At 32.1% G+C, this 20,994-nt stretch overlaps 1 protein-coding gene and 1 pseudogene across 1 annotated transcript; one reads left to right on the forward strand and one right to left on the reverse strand.

Moving 5' to 3' along the window:
• The first annotated feature begins 11,425 nt into the window (after positions 1-11,425).
• Positions 11,426-13,840, forward strand: LOC129288434 (L-type lectin-domain containing receptor kinase IV.1-like; annotated as a pseudogene).
• Positions 13,841-13,992: 152 nt separating this feature from the next.
• On the reverse strand, positions 13,993-20,561 carry LOC129288435 (uncharacterized). Its single transcript, XM_054925000.1, is given in 8 exon segments — positions 13,993-14,449; positions 15,541-15,589; positions 15,592-15,667; positions 15,766-15,903; positions 15,906-15,959; positions 16,732-16,875; positions 20,099-20,154; positions 20,321-20,561. Coding segments are annotated over 8 exon segments (642 nt in total). The 5' UTR covers positions 20,367-20,561; the 3' UTR covers positions 13,993-14,370.
• Positions 20,562-20,994: the final 433 nt, after the last annotated feature.

The raw sequence follows: 20,994 nt of genomic DNA on the forward strand, positions 1-20,994 counted from the left end.
TTTAACGAATGGAGTACTAATTTCTTTTTTTTTGGTATTTTTCAAGATTAGATAGATTTGGAATTGGTTGGTTTATGTAAGGAAGATGCAATGTGATGATCTTCCTAGATACATGAACTCCCTCTACTGCATTTGCTTTTTAAAGACATCTCAGTAACCATTAGAAATTAACGCTCTTAGATTTTTTAGATTAACTATAACCCTAAATTAAAGCTTAGAACTAATTGTGCTTAAAGATGGTCAAGTGATTATGTAGTTAATTACTAAGTACTCCAACACTTACCCTAATCAATTGAGACCTCAAATTAATTAAGAAAAATGATTAGTCAAGCTCAAGTGTGCCTAATGCACAACTATATCTTACAAGCTCACAATAGATGACTAGCAAGCAATGTAACAAGGGATAGAATAAAATATAAATTTAGATTGCACTGAATTCAAAATGACAACACTTCAATTGACGAATAAACAATATAACAACCTAATATAATACTTAACCAAGAATCACAAACTCTATTTCTAACAACTATTGTTACTACAATATCATAGTCATTCAAATTCAAAGAATTAAATAAGAGGTAAAATATAAGAAAAACTCTTAAAATCTAAGAGCTCATCCATGCATCCTAGGAAGGTTGAGCATGTCTAGCCACTCTTCATTAGCATTCCGATAGTTCCTCCTTGAAGACCATCAAAGGAAAACTCTATGGAAGAGTGATAATGCTGTTATTTAGGGTTTTATGCGGACATTAGAGAGAAGGGAATGTTGTGATTGATCTAAGGTGGAGGAAAGGTGGAATAGAGGCTAAGGTTTAAGGGTATTTTTTAGAGAAAAAGATGAAGATAAATTGATGAAGAAGATATTGAAATTCAGCCAATTGGTATGTGATTGATCTGTCCAGCTACGAAATCAAATTATTTAAGGGTGTATGAGGCTCATTTAGATTAATCTAATGACTAGGAATCATGATCACCAAGTGTCCTAAAGTGATGTGAGAGTTATGTGCATCTAAGGGTCCTTTTAAATGGTATTTTATATATGACCATGAGTTTTAGGAATTAATTATTTAAATGATAGTAAATAAAAATTAAAGGCATCTAATAATATGAAAATGGATAGAGAGATTTGAAACCAACATGATGGAAATGATGAAAAAATGTATAACAAAAAATAAAAAAAAGGAAATTAAAATTGAAAAGTGAAATTATTACAGCTATCCTTATTTGAAATTTCATCTATCATTTGTGACTTTTTAACCATCAAAATAGCTCATCCAAGGACTTCAATTTCTCACAAGGGATTGCCATCATCATCCAATAGCTTCTCATGGTCTAAAACACACATGGAACCAATTAATAAAAGTTGTGCACAATTAATTTAATGTGTCTTATGAATTTATTTAACTTAGGTGCGAATTATGAAAATATATGAGATGAAAAATTAGGAGATGTAATTAGTTGTTGGAAGTTTCCTAGAAGTTCTTGGTTATAAAAACTAAACATATAACACTTTAAAAGTGCCATTAAAATACAAAAAGTTTGTTCTTTAAATAATATTTTAGTAAATAATTCATAATCTAAGTTGAATTAAGTTAAATTAAACCCATGGGATTAATGAAGAACTCAAAATTAGCAAGTGATGAAATTTTTTAATTTTCAGAAATTATTTTCAAAAATTACAGTTTTGCCCATCAAATTTCAGAATTTTCATTTTGGCCCCAAATTTTTTTGAAATTAAAAAATAACCTAAAAATCTTAAAGGCTTTTAATATGTATGAAATAGCCATATAAGTGTTAAAAGTTAGGAAAAATGACATGTACAAATGGTAATTATCAAATATATGTGTGCGCGCTCGCGTAAAAATAAAAAGTCCAGATATCAATGGACAAAGTAAATTATTCCACCCTCTCTCTCTGTTTTTTTCTTTTACAAAAAAAAAAATTTATGATGTTTTTAAACAGCCTTAAATGGCAAAAACACCATGTTATAGTCACTAGATGTATATGTGATAATTATAAAAGAAAGAGTAAAAAGTACTCGAGAAGTGATTTTTGGTTTTTGTTTTAATGTAAACCATTAACCTCTTTATGTATCATCCTATGCTCCTGCAATCCTAATTATATGGCAAAGTTAATTAATTTTATAATTTTTAAAGAGTGACGGTCAATATTTAAAGCAAAAAGTTGCATGACTTTTTAATATTACTCTTCATTGAAACTAATGCGTAAAAGTGTTGCATAGAAATTACGCCAAAATTTTTTGCAATTGCAATTGGACAAAAAAAAAAAAACCGCCTCATCATTAGATTTAGGACCAAAGTAGGGTACGGTTTGAAAACTTTGCTTTATAAATTATAGTTAAGGCCGGAGAATACTTTCTCTAGAATTAAGAGTGTCATTTGCCAAAAATATAAAATGATTTTCCTTGAGATACAAAGGACAAATAATAGATTCCTCCCAACTAGATTTGTTTTGTGTTCAAGAGTTGCATTCAAACTCCTAATTAATTTCTCAAGGAACGAAAATCTCTGGTGATTCATGCATCACCCATCAATACTTCAATTATTTGAATTCTTGTTGCAGATATTTTTGTGGAAGAGACTTAAAAGAGAAGGTATATAGGCGGAGAATTGTTAATTGATGATCATTAGAATGAGATTAGGTTTAATTAATGAGGCAGGGAGGGAGCTAGCTAGGTCGTTATCATGGAATGTTTGATAGATGAATATGATTGTATGCCATTCATCAGCTGTATTTAAAGTCAAATATGTAATGCCGTATTACGGTCCATAGCTTATGGAATTAATCTGAAGTCAAAGATGTGATACAAGAGTCTTGTTTCTTGCATTTACTTGGGAAAGAAAACAAATTGCAGAAGCCGATGGAAGATAATGCAGTTCATGAAGGGTTTGACCCTTTTGTGACCAAACCGTATGACATGACGAAATGGCACTATTGACAATTTGCCATTCGTGTCGGCCAATACATATCTTTCTCAAGCCGTGAGTCTTGGGATAACGCACACTCCCTCTTTTATTTCCTTTTTTTAAAATATTAATTCATGTGCCCGATTTTTTTTTTTTTAATTGCATTGGAATGTTTGAATCATTTATATCCTGGTTATATTAATTATAATACTCTTGATAATGAATGTTTTTACTTTGTACTTAGTTAGTATGACCTCTATATTTGTCGAAGTCCTTTTTCCCCTCTTTTTGGACAAGGCTAAAGAGTAAAACTCCAACAGAATCAAAATTTGAGTGTAATATGATTCATTTCGTCTTTGATATCAATTTTTTAATTAATTAAAGTATAGCAACTATCTTTGCTAACTCTTGTAATGCTCCACTACTAACTAACCCGCGTTTGGCCACAACTTTTTGATTTGTTGAGAAGTATTGGTCATGGAAGAGCCCTCCTTTTCTAGTTCTTTTCATGAACTTTTCTTTGAATATAGATCCTTTATGATTGTAATCCATATCCATAATCCATAATATTAAAAAAACATGTGTACAAGATAAATGGTTTTGGCTTCCATTATTATTTTTTATAAATAATTTTGTTGAATTTCATCCCAAAATGTGGCCGGAGATGATCGGATTTCTTTTTCAAATATGAGAATATTTGAAATGTGAGGAAACGGGCGGCAAAGTCTTGATGGAATAATGCAATGCGGAGACTGATCATGTTTCAAGTTGTAAAATACATGTATATCTTTATATACCTAATTAATGAGTTATAAAGTGTGCAACTTTAAACTTTATAAAAAATGACATAAAAAATTTCATTAAAGAATCAGATGAGAAAATTAATATATGTTAAGTTACTTAAATTATAAATAAATTTCAAGAAATTGATGTTATTTTTTAATCATATAAAGACAAAATTATTATTTTAATCAGCCATTTTAACCAACAACCGGTTAATTATTGGATTATCATTGCTTGTAATAGTATCAGTAAAAATGATTAAAGTGTTAAAGTTTTAATGAGATATTATTAAAATAAATATATTATTTTTTAATTAATTATCAGTGTTGTTATCAATAATAATGATCTAATAATTATCCAATGGCATGTCAAAGTAGTTGGTCAAAATAGTATTTTTGATCTTTTAAATAATAAATAATAACATGTGTCTCATGGTTTTTATTTGTAATTTAAAAAATTTAATCGATATTAATTTTTTTACAGGGTATGTATTTAAAATTTTTGTATTATTTAAAATTAACATTTGTTAATAGTAAAAGTCACATTGTACCATTTTTAATTGTTAAAAGAGAATATTGCATTATAAAAAATACCAAATGTTTTTGCGTGAATAATTGAAAAACAAAAATATCTTTTAAGTCTCTTAAAATCTCAAAAATATATTTCATCAAAAGGAGAGACTAATCTTTTCAAGAGCATTCAGAGGTACACATGAGTGGTAATAATTAATGGTACAAGTTGTGTAGGGAAACAGAAATGGTGGCATCACCAACACCAACTTGACACCAAAGTGTCTCTTAAGAATATAAATTTTGAAACAATTGACTCATCCTACTCCACCACCAATCACTCTTACCTTCCCCCCCCCCTTTTTTTCTTTTTTTCCTTCGTAGCTGCAACGCAGTTTCACACTTTGATTAAACAAGTTTATATGTATTTTTTAATAATTTTTTAAATATATCACATTTTCTCTTGGCTCATTCTGATGAAAAAAACACACACACACAAATACATGCTTAACAAAGCCCCCCCCCAAAAAAAACCTTTTGTATATTACTAATTTTAAGCTAACTTGAACCATTAGTGTATGCTTTAATAATGGTAGATATCTAATTGAATTAGATTCAAACATGGTCAGGCATAATTAGGGGCAATTTTCTCAAACCCAATTTTTTACATTCATATGAACTCAAATCCAAAAACTTGTACTTCAATAGCCATAATGTCTTCTATGAGGACTTGTTTGGGTATTGAAACTAAATTACATATTGTAGTGGAACTTACGACCAGGCCCAAGCTACATTCTGGACTGTAAGGGGAGGCTCAATTAAAAAAGAACAATTGGGCTATTGGTTTCGCAGCTTAAGAGAACCCTTTAACATATGTTTTCAAACACCGTATCCAAGAGACTGAGAATGGGCCTCCAGTATCCTTAATATAGTATAATGCAATTTTGTAGCAAAATTGACGATATTTCAGAACATTTTTTGCAGCAAAAAGAAAAAAAGAAAAGGAATCCTGCATATTTCGCCAAAAAAAAAAGTGTTGTGCATTACAAATCAATATTTACCGTTTCAATAAATCAATATGATATTCTTTCAAGCTTAAATGTATTGTTTATTTATCATGTGACGAATTGTTAATCACAATAGGTATTTGAATAAAGGGAAACGATGATGTACGACCTCAAATATTCAATATATTAAGGATCAATGCCAGTTTTTGTTTTTTAAAAAAGCTGTCAATTGAGTAGAAATATTCAGGTAAAAAAAAAATCAGCAGCACTATTTATTCATCTTATTCCTTCAATTTTCACCAATCAATTTTCTTTTCTTTCTTTTAAAATTTATATTTTTGAATGTCCCCAAATCAAAGCCAAATAGGATCAGTGAGTCAATAAAGCATTGTAGATTACCATGGAACATAAATTGAACGTATGGGAACAAATCTCAAGTTTCAGATCTTATTCTATCTTTCCTTTACCTTTTCTTTATTCTCTATCTTTCTTTTATTTTGCCACCTTACTTTCGATTTGAATCGGCTTTGCCTGATGAAGTTATGAATCATGAACAAATAATATAAACTTTATATGTGACTTTTTTGTCTTAATAAATAAATAAGCATAATGAGTGGTCTAGTTAACTTAACTATATTGTTATATATGTGTGTGTGTATATTCAAATTCTATTGACGATAACTGGGGCATGTTGCTAATGTATGCCAGATAGTAGTAGAACTATGTTGTTTGGTTAAATAAAGTATATTTGAATATCATAGATCATAATATATTATTGAACAGTCAACAATGGAAACGGAAACTATCTTTCCTGTAAAGAATATGCTTCTCTTATTCTCTCAACTAAGTTGTTACATGTGCTAGTGATTAAATTCAAATTTTCAACCATGACAAGAGTATTCCACTAACAAAAAGAAGACGATTTAGTTAACGATTTAGTTGTTACATTTTTTATTAGTTTATATTAAATTTAATGTGATAATAAAATTTTTAATCATTTAAGTTTGATTTACTCAACGATTTGATTCCTTAAATTTATCTTAATTATTAATTTAGTCATTATTATTTAAAAAAGTAGGTAATACTATTACAGTTTGCTGACATGAATAATGAAATGTTGATGATAGCCATATGGATTAATAAAAAATGTAATTGAAAAAAATATATTAATAAATTTTTAAAAATAAAAAACAAAAGATGATATAAGGGATTAAATTAATAAAAATTAAATTAATTTAACAGAAAACTTATTCTCATTTAGTTACATAAATATGTCAAGTGATTAACATATTCTTCATACTAGATTAATTTGTGATTCAATTTGCGCTTTAAAATTTAAAGAACTGACATGATAATTTAAAAGAATATTAGAGACTTAATTAATAAAAATTAAATGTGATAGATGAAATTAATTATAGAGATAAATTTATAGCAGTGATTTAAAAATCAGACTAGATCGGTCTGACCATTGATTAGTCCGGTTCAATCAATATATGAAAACTATTTTGGAGTTTGAGCTGAGTTAAGCCATTTCGGACCGAGAATTGGATCAATTGGTCCAGATTTTTTTTAAAGTTATGTAATAATTTTATATTTATTTTTTATATTTAAGTTATTATATACATATATAATTTTTCAATTTAATTATTATTTCATCAATTTGATCATTAATTCAACCTGATTGAATTATGCGAACTATGAATCGTTGACCTTTTCGATTCAATATCTGATTCGATTTTGAAAACATTAATTTAAAGGATAAAAAATTTCACTATCTAAATTTACAACATGCTTACATGGGGGTGGGGGGATTTTTCCCCACGAAAAATGTTGAATGTTTTAACAAGTATTTTATTCATCACTTTATTAAAGCATTAATAAACTCATAATCACTGATATTGGCGCATTTTGACTAATTATATAGACGTTTTCAATTGCATCAAGAAATGTAAATCTTTTATATATTATTTATTTTTATAACAAACTCTTATTATTAATATTATTAGCATGTTAAAATATAATTATAGAGATAAATTTATAGCAGTGATTTAAAAATCAGACTAGATCGGTCTGACCATTGATTGGTCCAGATTCCGGTTCAATCAATATATGAAAACTATTTTGGAGGTTGAGCTGGGTTGAGCTATTTCGGATCGAGAATTGGATCTGGTTTTTAAGAACTATATTGTTCAATTTTTTTATTTGTTGTTGATTTTTTTGAAAATGATCAATTTTTTTAATCATTTAATGTTATGTTATATCATGTGGCTTGTTTCATGATAAACTTAAAATATTTAATTTTTTTTAAAGTTAAGTAATAATTTTATATTTATTTTTTATATTTAAGTTATTATATACATATATAATTTTTTAATTTAATTATTACGTCATGGATTTGATCATTAGTTCAACCTGATTGAATCATGCGAATCATAAATCGTTAACCTTTTTGATTCAATATTTAGTCCAATTTTAAAAACATTGACTTAAAGGACAAAAAATTTCACAATCTAAATTTACAACATGCTTACATGGGGGTGGGGGGATTTTTCCCCGGAAAAAAATGTTGAATGTTTTAACAAGTATTTTATTCATCACTTTATTAAAGCATTAATAAACTCATAAACACTGATATTGGCACATTTTGACTAATTATATACTTAGTCACATATAGTTACGATACCCGTTTTCAATTAGATTAAAAAATGTAAATCTTTTATATATTATTTATTTTTATAACAATTTTTTATTATTAATATTATTAGCATATTAAAATCTTCTTGTTTTGATTTGACGGATAAATGTATATTAAATATATAATATTAAATACTTAAGTCTTACCTTAAATTTAAAAAGAAAATATGTTAGGAGTTCAGAAATTTTGCTTTATTTTAGAAATAAACAATAAATAATGCTATTCGTTTTTCAGAAATTTTGCTCTTATCCCTTTATCTCATAACTAATTTTTTTTTTTTAAAATGTGAAAGTATATTGATTGTGATAGTGAATGTAAATACGAGTTATCAGTATCAAATGAATGAATAATAGTAAGTAAATTAATTAATAAATTTGATGTAAAAAAACTGACTTTTTACGTGAAGAATGCCTCCTTTGCTCACAGCAGCTTTATAAAGCTCAGAAAAAAGCACCAAATTTGTACAAAAGAAGAATCAAACATCAGAAAATATGAAACAAGAAGCATTTATTCCTTTGTTATTTTACTTTTCTCTTTTCCCAGTATCATGTTACGATCCAAAAGCTTTTAAAACAAAAATTTGGAAAGACGTTTTGTATGCTGGATGAGACAATTATACCCCAAAAATAGTATTTATAGAAAAATAAAAAGAGAAAAATAGCAGGAGGCGAAATTTGAGTTCAAATAGTGCTATCTCAACATTATTAAAATATTAATCTTCTGGATTTTTTCTTCCTCACCGCCTTTAATATGCTTGGGGAGAAAGAAAAGATTTATCCAGAAAATAATAGAAGAATCTAGAGATAGGGACGAGGAAAATTATGGGGTGGGAAAGAGAGTCGGAGATAATTTAATAATAGAAAGGGAAAGAGATATCATAATAACTACATGGTTGTTTTATAATAATTACAATAAATGAAATAATTAATATGGGAATTTAGTCAATACTTACCCTATGAAAGTTAGGGTAAATAATACAAGACATATCAATTCATAATGATAATTAACTTATACAATTTAGTAGGCATTTGAAAACATATTTTCTTCATACTATAATATAAGATATTAATAATTAATTTACAGTTTTCAAAAATATTACTTGAAACCTGAATTTTTTAAAAAAATTATACATTTTTAATTATGCCCTTATCAAATATATTATATAAGTATATTCATAATGCTAGTTAAAATTTCAATACATTATTTTTTTAAGAAGAATAATAAATGAAATAGAATTATAGTTAAACAATTAATTATAAAAATTACTCAATACTCTATATTTTAAATTAAGTAAGATTATTAAAAAAAATTTATATTAAAATATGGAGGGAGTATTTCCTAGTTTTGCAGGAAAGACTTCTACTATATTAGCGATGAAAATGTAAATGAAAATGACAGTGGAAAAGTGATATTAGGTATGCAAGTGAAAAAATAAAATATTTAACAAGCAATATTTGGTATATAAAAATTAACCACAAAAAAAAAAGGAGAGAAATTGAGAATGATTGATGGCTCACTCTGGGTTTTCGCTCGGAATTCCATGCTTCTTTGAGGCAATTGGAAATGGAAGCATTTGGGGACGACTTTTTTCTCGCTGGAATGGAATTAATAAAAAACTTCAATGCATCTTGCCAAATTTAAATTTTTATAAATTTATTACCAATTTGAATAGTTTTTCAATAGCTCATATTAATGAAAAATTATATGATTATGTATTTATAAAATTTATAACAAGTTTTAAGGTTTTTAAAGGATAAATTATTTGAAGCAAACTTCTCTTTGGTTTAATTTGAATTGAAACAAAAGATTAAATTCCATGCAAATTTTGTTTTTTTTAAATAATTCTTACAAACTGAAGTTCAGATCCTATTTTTTTTCCTTGTTTCTTTTCTTTCCCATCATAAAGAACTATCTCTTCAAAGAAAAAAAATAAAAAAATATAATTATTAATCTTTATAGTTTTAATATTGTTTCATGTCCCTCTAATTATTTGGCATATAACATCAGTTCTTATATTTTTTTAATATGTCAAAATAAAATGATGAGATGAAACTATCAATATTAAACATGCTCCATCGTGGCTAAGGTCATCATATTTTTTTGATAAAGTAGAATTATGTTTCAACAAATTGAAATATGAAATTTGAAATGGAATAGGGGTAGGCACTGTTGTTAATTTATTGAATCATAATTTTACCTGGTACAAATTAGCCACGTTAGTCATAAGTCAGTATATTTATCTTATTAGTGCCATGTTACCATCCTTTTAGGCATATTTAAAAGTAAAGGAATTAATATTGCATATCAAACAAACTAAAAGGATTAGGAGCAACACAAAAAACTATAGAGATCTATATCAAAACGTGTTGAAATTAGAAGGATTAATAGTTCTATTTTCCAAAAAATAAATCTGTGAGCTTTTTTATTTTGGAAGTGAAAAAGAGGCCATTGGCGGGATTGATTTTGGTAGTTTAACGTTGATAATTTCTTAAAAAACACTGTAACGCGTAAATATAATTTAAACGATGATTACCAAAAAGAAACAATGGAAAGGAAATAAAAGAGTGAAGAGAAATAAAAGGAGGAAGTTAGACGTCCTTTTACTTTGAACGAAAGCAGAAGCTGCTCTGTGGTAGTTTGGTTCCTTTCTCGGAAGCCCCACCGGTCAGTCCCCTCTCTTCCATTTCCTTCCCTTTCTACTTTCTTACATTTCCCATCTCACCTTCATTGCCTTCTCTCTCAAGCTTTTATATTCTCCTCACTCATTCAAATTAAAGCTATTGCCATTTGATCAAATTATCAAATCACTGGCTCAAGATTTAATAACTAAATTATATTTAAATAATAAATTATAATCAAATTGATTATAAATAAATTATTTTATTTTTAATATTTAAATTATTTCTCAATTTATGTATGTCTTCCTTGTATAGGGCCATATTAATTTATTGATTAATTGACCCAATTAACCCAATCTTCAATAGTAAAAATAGGGAAAATCATATAGAGGTCTCATGAAAGAATTCTAATCACCAAACACTCCCACAAAATCTAAAAATAGCTCTGAAACTCTCTAGGCTTTAATTGCTAATAAGTTTTAAAATGAATTTACTAAAATGTTCTTATTTTAAAAATTTCTTCCTATGGTTGCTAGTGTTGGTCAGTGGTCGGGAAGCAACTGGCGGTAATGGCAGCCGAACGACAAGGGTACTTCTGATGCTCCGTCAATCGACAATCATGAGAAGAGATTTTTTGTATTTTTAAAATAAGAGAATTTTGTTAAACACGCTCCAAAATTTATTTGCAATTGAAACCTAGAGGATTTCAGAGCTATTGTGGGACCTTTTGGTTTACATATATATATATATATATATATTTTGGGACCTCTATGTGATTTTTCCAAACATATATTCCCTTGAGGAGGAAGACTGCCGCAGGGAGCTCGAGTTTTTACGACGAAACTACCAGGATCTTTCTAGGAAAGCCCAAATCAAATTTCTTTTTTTGTGTATTGTTGCTAAAATGGTATTTTCCTTCTCAACTAATTTCTCACTTGAAATATTTTTATTCATTTCTTCTATCGAACCCTTTTCCATATATGGACCACCTTAACACTTCGGCTTATTTCAAAATAATTTTGAACTCATGCTTCTCAGTTCTCACTTCGAGGCATATCAAACATCAGACACAGAAAGCATAGCAGGCAGAAGCAAAGCCAGCCATGTCCACCATCAAGCTCGTGACGATGCTGCTCTTGGTAGTGACAGTATTTGCAAGTAAGGAAGACACAAGCTTCATCTACAATGGCTTCCAATCGGCTGATTTAACCATTGACGGAGTTTCTTCTCTCAGCTCCGACGGCCTTCTCCGACTCACCAACGGCATCAAGCAACAAAAAGGTCACGCCTTCTACCCCAACCCTATAGCTTTCGTCAAAATTCGTCTTTCTCTACCACTTTCGTTTTCGCCATTAGATCTGAATACCCAACTCTGAGTGGTCATGGAATAGCTTTCGTAATTTCTCCCACAAAGGCTTTCCCAGGTGCTCTGCCCAGTCAGTTCCTCGGCCTCTTCAACGAAACCAACAATGGCCACCCCACAAACCGTATACTCGCAGTAGAACTCGATACCATTCAGAATAGCGAGTTCGAGGATGTCAACGATAACCATGTCGGAATCGACGTTAACGACTTGAATTCAGCGAAATCTGCTCCCGCTGGATATTATGTTGATGGGTTTCATTTTGAGAACTTGAGCCTTATCAGTGGACTTCCAATGCAGGCTTGGGTGGACTATGATGGAGGCAAGAATCAAATTAGTGTAACCTTAGCTCCAGTCAACGTTAGAAAACCAGAAACCCCATTGTTAACGTTATCCCATGACCTTTCCCGGATACTAAGCCAGCATAGTTATGTCGGATTCTCATCTTCCACAGGGTCAGTCTCAACTTCTCATTATGTTCTTGGCTGGAGCTTTAAGCTCAATGGGAAGGCTGAAAACCTTGTCATCACTGAACTCCCAAAGCTCCCTGAACTTGGTGGTGGTAAAAACGAACAATCTCTGATTTTGCTGGTTGGGATACCTCTGATTTCTGTCTGTTTAATTTTCCTGCTAAGCTTAGCCGTAGTTCATTTTATAAAGAGAAAAAGGAAGTTTTCTGAGGCGCTTGAAGATTGGGAGCAAGACCATGGTCCTCACAGGTTCAAATACAAGGATCTGTATATAGCCACAAAGGGATTCAGGGAGAAAGAGCTTCTGGGCAGTGGTGGTTTTGGTAGAGTCTACAAAGGGATAATGCCAATTTCGAAGATCGAGGTTGCTGTGAAAAGAGTGTCCCATGAATCTCGACAAGGTATGAGAGAATTTGTAGCAGAGATTGTAAGTATTGGTCGTCTTCGTCATCGGAACCTTGTACCTCTTTTAGGGTATTGCAGGAGAAAAGGAGAGCTTCTTTTAGTTTACGATTTCATGCCAAATGGAAGCTTAGATAGATATCTCTATAATCAACCCAGAGTGACATTGAATTGGACACAAAGATTTCGAATCATCAAAGGGATAGCTTCAGGATTATGTTATTTACATGAAGAATGGGAGCAAGTGGTTGTTCATAGAGACATAAAAGCCAGCAATATTCTTCTAGATTCAGAATTAAATGGAAGGTTGGGAGATTTTGGCCTTGCAAGATTATATGACCATGGCAGTGATCCTCAGACTACGCATGTTGTCGGAACTCTCGGGTATCTCGCACCAGAACAGACAAGATTAAGGAAGGCCACAACAAGCTCGGATGTTTTTGCTTTTGGTGCTTTCACGCTTGAGGTGGTGTGTGGAAGAAGGCCTATAGAGCAAGGAGGAGGAAGTGACGGTGTCGTTTTGGTGGATTGGGTTTATGGTTTCTTCACTAGGGGTGAGATTGTTGAGGCAAAGGATCAGAATTTGCCTTTGGGAAGAGAGTATAGGGAAGAAGAGGTAGAATTGGCATTAAAACTTGGCCTCTTGTGTTCAAATTCTGAGCCTCTGAGGAGGCCAAGCATGCGTCAAGTTGTGCAGTATTTAAATGGGGACGCACCTTTACCTGATTTGTCTTCACTGAGCTTATCATCTTCTGGGTTAACATTTGGGCACCGTCAAGAGATTCATCATCACTCTGCCTTGTCCTTCCCATCTTCCATGGACGGCTCATTTTCTCAGAGTTCTTCGATAGCTGAATCACTTTTATCTGGAGGACGGTGACTTCGGTTTTCCAAATGCATATACTATTGATTTGTTTTGGTGCTTCCTTGCCCTGTTTTTTTTTTTTTTTCATTTTAATTTTCAATAGGATTTTGGTTTTGTTGGTTGGTTTTTGTATTACATGCTTGTTGGAAAGAAAATGCGATGATTTATCAAAGTATTGATGCTTGGAAACCAAATTTTAGTGAACGGAAATCTATAGCCTTGTTTGTAAAATTCTACCATAGCTGCCTACAATTGCGCATGGACCAATTGTTCGCTAAAACCAGAAGAACAAAAAGCACTTTCAATAAAAATTATATTAAAAAAAATTTAACAAAAGAAAGAATAATACAACATAAATAAGTGCTTTCTGGACGTTACTCATTGGCGTTAATTTTAGAAAACACAACTCTTGTTCATCGCAGCGTCATCAGAGAAGAAAAGTTGTTAATCCACTATCTATGACTTGAATAGCTTACGCGCAATTACAAATGTACATATTCCATATGTAGCAAAACAGTAAATAGTTGATAGGGTTGGACCACTTCATACAGCTCTCAAGCAAATATCAGCATTTCAAATGTACACACTTGGTTAAGAAATTAGAACCACCTCAATGCCATTTTGCCACTAATTTCTCTTTGACATGACACAGTCCTAATATCCGCCATGCAAAGCAAATCTTCTTCACGTAGTCTTCCAGCAGTCTTCTTCATAACGATCTCCAACTCAATTTATTGTAACTCGTATGATGAAAAACTGAAACCCAATCTTCCATCGTTTGTGGATTTCAACTCAAGCTTCTGAAAAGGGCTGCAACGGGTCCATGTATTATACTTAAAAGCCTTCATAACGTACTAAGCCAGTAAATTAACAGAATAACAGGGGAAACATTGATTTGAATCATCCTTGTTTAAGTGTTAAGATTCACATCAATATATATATCTATACATACATACATACATATTGTAAAATAAAATTTATCGCAAGCCGTACAATTCAAAGTTATAAACCATATGGCTCATTTCTTATAAACAGATTTACTTAGGTATCCTTAAAGGCCTGGCTGACTGGCTTGATTAAACATGAAAAGACAATTAGGGTTGAACTTCATCAAAGCAGCCACTTTTAATTTAGGTTTTGGCCCCAATCCATTCAGCCATTGGCCCAGGTAGAGGTAGCTAAATCTGTTCCTGGCTCCTTAACTCTAAAAAGTAGTGTCCCTTCGCAAAACCCTTGCAATATGCATTGAATGACAATTGTCAAAGGAATCGAATACGAATTTTCAAGTAAAGAGAGGCATCAAGCGCATTTTAGGCAAACCTCAGGGAAGTTAGCATAATTTTCCCAGAAGTTTAAAATAAAAAGCTTTCTTCTATTTTCATGGTGTTATATAGACAATAATATTAAGATAGCTGTAGTTAGTTAAAAGTGAAAGGTTATTGGGCAGTTTTTTTTTTTTCTTTCTTTTTTTCTTTTTGCTTTCGCACTCCGTATCTTGAAGGATTTGGGTATATTGGGTTCATTGCCCACCCAGTCCACTCTAGACTAATTCAGATTCCCGCTTAGGTAGGCCTTTTTGAGGAGATTTCATAGGTATTAGTGGCGATACATGCTTTGCATGTTCGACTGTGCTGTTGCATATCCTGAGACTCGAACATGAGACTTTAGGTTAAGCTGCCCAAATCCCTAACCATTTGGACAAAGCCTGCTGGTAGGTTATTGGGGTTTTATTAGTGAAAAGGGATAAAACTTAAAAGCCCTATGTGGACAAGTGGACTAATATTCAAACCAATTGTGTAGGGCTTGCACTGCCCAGCCTTAAAAATAACTTTCGGTGCTAAAGCCAGGCTAAAAGGGTAAAGGCAAAATTAAACAGAAGGGTAAAAGTATAAGAAAAGCACCTGCTATTGGGATCATAATAGAACCCGCTGATAGAGCCATCGCTACAAAAAAACAGACATAGTAAAAGCCAGCTATAGTTAACCCACAATCTGTTCCAACATTCACAAAGTACTGTTCTTTCCATCTCTGCAATAACGAGTCAAGAAAAGTAAAGATTGGTTCAGATAAAGTAAATTTATTTTTTGAAAAATTGATCATTCTTTGCACAATCAAAATCAAGTTACCATAAAAATGTAAGGATAGTTGCTCAGGTCCAAAGACTTGCCACCATCAGCTTCCACTTGGGCCTGAAAAGAATGAAATTCACTAACAAAAAGCATACTATTCCATGATGAAACATACGTTTGCTTCCATTTGCCATAAAGAAGAAAGTATAATTCTTGGTATCAACAATCTCCCCTTCCCAGAATGTTACTACCTGAGTAAACAATTCAAGACAAAGCGAATGAAATGGATATCGTTCTTGGATGCTTATTAATAAGGACCAATAATATGCTTTTTTCTAATAGATAACCATTAGGACAAATTTGAAGCGGGAAAAGTACAAGGATACAGCCGTCTCAACTTAAATTGCAACTAGATAAATCCTACTGGACATGTGATAATCTGTAATGCTACCAACTTGCTATAACCTGAAGGTTTATAATATAAACACATATAGACAAGAGAAGTAAAGAACGGAATACAGATAGAAAATTCTACCAGATCACATTGGTCTGGTCACTTCTGCAATGTAACATGAGAGAAAAGTGACTTCTAATTAAGGATATTAACAATCAAAAGATTTAATGTCCTAGCCTGCAGTCAATAAAAAAGACCTAAACATTCAAAACACAAGTTGGCTAGCTCACCAGTAATATCAGTTATTGCTAACAGAAAATGAAATTGCAAACCTGTTGCCAAAAATGTTCATAGAATAATCATAAACATGTCTATGAACAGATTGTTAAGCACATACAGAAATGGTTGCTTAATCTGTCAAAAAAAAAAAAAAAAAGAAACTAGAGTCCAAATTGTGGCAAACAATAATTGACACAATAAATAATTCCAATCATTTGATCGAAAAATCAAGCATAACTGCAAAAGGAATAAACTGGTCAATCATGTGGCTAGTAGTAGCCTTCAACCTTGACTTCTTTCATGTATTCCTGTTAAAAAAGGAAGGAACATTTAAAAAAAAAAATGCTTACTGGCGTATCTGCCATAGGAACATTCAGAGCTTCCATGGTACCACATAGATACCCATGTTCAAGGTCACATCCCTGTATACGCACATTTACTCTCCATGCTTCGTCCTTTTGTAGGCTAGAAACATTCTGGGTGCCTGAAAAAGCCTGCAAAATATAAGTGACTTTAGTACATGTTTGAACTTTCAACTTATGCCAAAATAACATACCAGCTGAAAGATGTAAATCATAATTCAATGGCCTACAAATTGCTTCACCAAGATATCTCTTAATTACATACATTTGAGACTTTTTAATCAGAAATTGACTCTTAATCATAGCCATGAAAGAATTCAAGTAAACAACAAAAGAAACCAATTTTATCTGATGCAAAAGAATGAAGTTTGTAGTCATTGTAGCAAAAGAACTTTACAGCATCCTAAGCACCACAGCATCCATGAGATAAGCATATTTTCCCCATATGCACATAGATCATAAATGCCATAACGAAATATAGGTTATCACCAACCCAAAACCCCGCCATTCTGATTTACAAATTGAAACCGGTGTGCTTAGCTAATGACAATTGGGTAATATGAAATTGAGGAATCAGAAAATTCTAACTTGCTAAGAACTTCAACAACAACAACAACAACAACAAGCCTTTATCCCACTAGGTGGGGTCGGCTACATGGATTGCAAGACGCCATTGTGCTCTATCATTTATCAAACTTTTAGGAATATTATAATTAAGAGATCGCGTTCAACAACTTCCAAAAGTGTTCTCTTAGGCCTTCCTCTACCTCTCTTAATCGGACTTAAAGTTATATGTTCTACTCTTCTCACTGGTGCCTCCCTTGGTCTTCTTTGTACATGCCCAAACCATCTCAACCGATTTTCTACCATTTTTTCCTCAATAGGTGCCACCCTCACTTTTTCGCGTACATGCTCATTTCGAATTTTATCTTTACGTGTATGTCCGCACATCCATCGTAACATTCTCATCTCTGCTACTCCAACTTTATGCTCTTACTGTCCCGTTAGAGCCCAGCATTCACTACTATATAACATTGCCGGTCTGATAGCAGTGCGATAAAACTTTCCTTTAAGTTTATTAGGCACCTTACGGTCGCAAATAACTCCTTTAGCTTTTCTCCAATTAAACCACCCAGCTTGAATTCTATGTGAAATATCTCCACTGATTTCGCCATCATTTTGAATAATGGCTCCCAAATATCTAAACTTTTCCACTTGAGGTATAATTTGATCTCCCAATTTCACTTCCAAATTATTGTCGAATAGTCTTTTACCAAATTTACAATATAAATATTCCGTCTTACTTCTACTCAGACGAAAACCTTTCGACTCCAATGTCCTCCTCCATAACTCAAGTTTGCAATTAACCTCTTCTCTTGTCTCTGCTATAAGAACTATATCATCCGTGAAGAGCATACATTTCGGAATTTCCTCTTGAATATGTTCCGTCAAAACATTTAAGATCAAGTTGAACAAATAAGGACTCAGAGATGATCCCTGATGTAGTCCAATCTTTATAGGAAAATCCTTTGTTTGACCATTAGGCGTTCTTATACTAGTTTTTAACCCCCTCATGCATATCTTGTATGGCTTTAATATAAGCAATCCGTACTCCCCTTTTTTTCCAACGCTTTCCAAAGCACTTCTCTTGGTATACGGTCATAAGCTTTTTCCAAATCAATAAAACCATGTGTAGATCTTTATCTTTACAACGATACTTTTCCATTAATCCTCTTAGTAGATAAATCGCCTCTGTAGTTGATCTACCTGGTATAAAACCAAATTGATTCTCAGAAATACTTGTCTCCAATCTCAACCTGTGCTCAATTACCTTCTCCCACACAATTCATTGTGTGGCTCATGAGTTTAATCCCTCTATAGTTAGTACAATTCTGAATATCTTCTTTATTTTTATAAATAGGAATTAATGTACTTCTCCTCCACTCATCAGGCATTTTCTTGGACCGTAAAATCACATTAAATAACTTAGTTAACCATCTCACCTCTTCTTCACCTAAACATTTCCACGCTTGATAGATATACAATCAGGTCCATTGGCTCTACCATTTGCCATTTTCTAAAGAGTTTCCTTTACCTCCTTATCACGTATTATTCGATAGAATGACAAATTTTGTTCTCCTTCACCAGTTACTAAATCCTCCAAGTTCCTAGATGAATCCTCTCCATCATTGAAAAGTTTAGAAAAAGTCTCCTATCTATTTTTTAATTTCAATCATCATCTGTAACTAAAATTCTTCCCTTTTCATCCTTAATACACCTTACCTGTTCTAGATCTCTTGATTTTCTTTCCCTACTCTTGGCAATCTTATAAATATTTCGCTCTCCTTCCTTCGTCTCAAGGCTCTTATAAAATTCTTCAAAAGCTTTAGAACGAGCTTCACCCACAGCTCTCTTAGTTTCCTTCTTAGCCATACGGTACCTCTCCCCCAATTTTTTCTCATTGTTACACAAATGTATGGCTTTAAAACAGTTCTTCTTATACTTGATTTTGTCCTGTACACTATTATTCCACCACCAAGACTCCTTATCTCTCGGACCAGAACCTTTTGATTCTCCCAAAACTACTTTTGCAACCTCCCGTATCTTTTTAGCCATATCCTCCCATATGATGTTAGCACTTCCCTGAGATTCCCAAATTCCTTTATCCAAAAGATTTCGCTTGAAAATATCTTGCTTCTCACCTTTTAATTGCCACCACCTAATCTTTGGTGTTATTACTTGTCGACGTTTTTGGATTTTACTCATAATACACACATCAAGGACGTTTTTGAAATATCAAGAACTTGCTAAGAACTTCAATACGCAAAAAAAGTTCCATGCCACATATTTGATATTCCACCCTTCATCCTTCATGCCTTTAAGTACATACAGAAATGGTTGCTTAATCTGTCAGCCCACGTCTTTTACTTCCTCTATTTGCCTCTCCATAAGAGGGGCTCAGTTTACACAAATAAAAGTTCAGCTAGGGAACCTAAGAATCAGCTCTCTTATATAAGCATTAGAAATCTTCGCTGATATCCAACAATAAAGTAACAAGATATCCCAGCTATACGTGCCAATCAATGCTATGCAGTGGACTCTATGCACCCATATAATTTGTCATCGCCACATGAAAGTCCCAGTTTCCATATTGAGCAGATCAATATTTTGTTTAAATCAAGTACCTAGTTCATGACCTGGACCCTGGAGTAAAAGAACATAGAAAAGTGCTATTGACCTTAAACAAATGAACCGAGATCCTTGAGAAGCTTGTTTGATTTCTGGTAATTCATACTGATTTTCCGTATGATTCAAAGGGGCCATCAAAAGATAAAAATGAAATTAATGAACTTACCTGGCCAACACCCAAAAGTGTACAGGCTTGGAATGATGTCTGGCCTGAATTTGCACCTTCAGAAACGATCAAATGAAAACGAAAATATTACCACGGACAATAGTCTTCATAATTCCCAAAAGAGAAACGAAAAGAAACATAGTAACAATAATAAACAGACAATGCATTCATAAATGCCAATTTTGAGCGCCAAAAAAATGAATTGGGAGGAAAGGCAGATACCTGAAACCTGAGAAGGAGTCGAACTCTCCAGTACCCTCACGGGCATTTCTTAAACCGATCCAATTTCCTTGAAAATGGAGAGAATTGCACACTGCAGCTCCACCAACAGCAGAAAGAGACAATTTCAATGGAGGTCAGGTCTTCGACCCTTCGTTCTCATTCGTGACTATCTCTCTTTCCTTATTTTTTTCTTTCCCTTTACTAACTCAACAGTAAAGAAGGAGAAGCAAATTCCCACCCCCCTGCCCCTTTTTTGGTGATAGTATTAAGAAGAAATTTGGAAGCATTTATGATATTCTAGCACCCAAAGTCCAAACACACCCATTCTTTGGGCCGGATCAAGCCCAAACCTTATGCTTTTGTGCACCGTCGATTATAAATAATATAAATATTTTATTTTTCAAGCATAATCAACGATCTTCACCCTTTTTAGGCCAACAACTATCTTCATTCTTGGTGAATATAATTTATAAAATATATTTATTAATTATTAATTTGAACCCTTACAAATAAACTTATTATCAATAGTAAATAGACATTGGTTCATTTATAAAAATTTGACTAATGATCTACAAAATTAAGTTGTAAGATTAAATTTCATTGTCAAGGTAAGAACCTTGTTAATAAACAATTTATAAGAGGCACATTCTAATATTGATAAGCCACCTGATCCT

Source organism: Prosopis cineraria, unplaced genomic scaffold, assembly GCF_029017545.1.
Source record: "Prosopis cineraria cultivar Desert tree isolate PC_DT_omini unplaced genomic scaffold, ASM2901754v1 PC12, whole genome shotgun sequence".
Taxonomy (NCBI): domain Eukaryota; kingdom Viridiplantae; phylum Streptophyta; class Magnoliopsida; order Fabales; family Fabaceae; genus Prosopis; species Prosopis cineraria.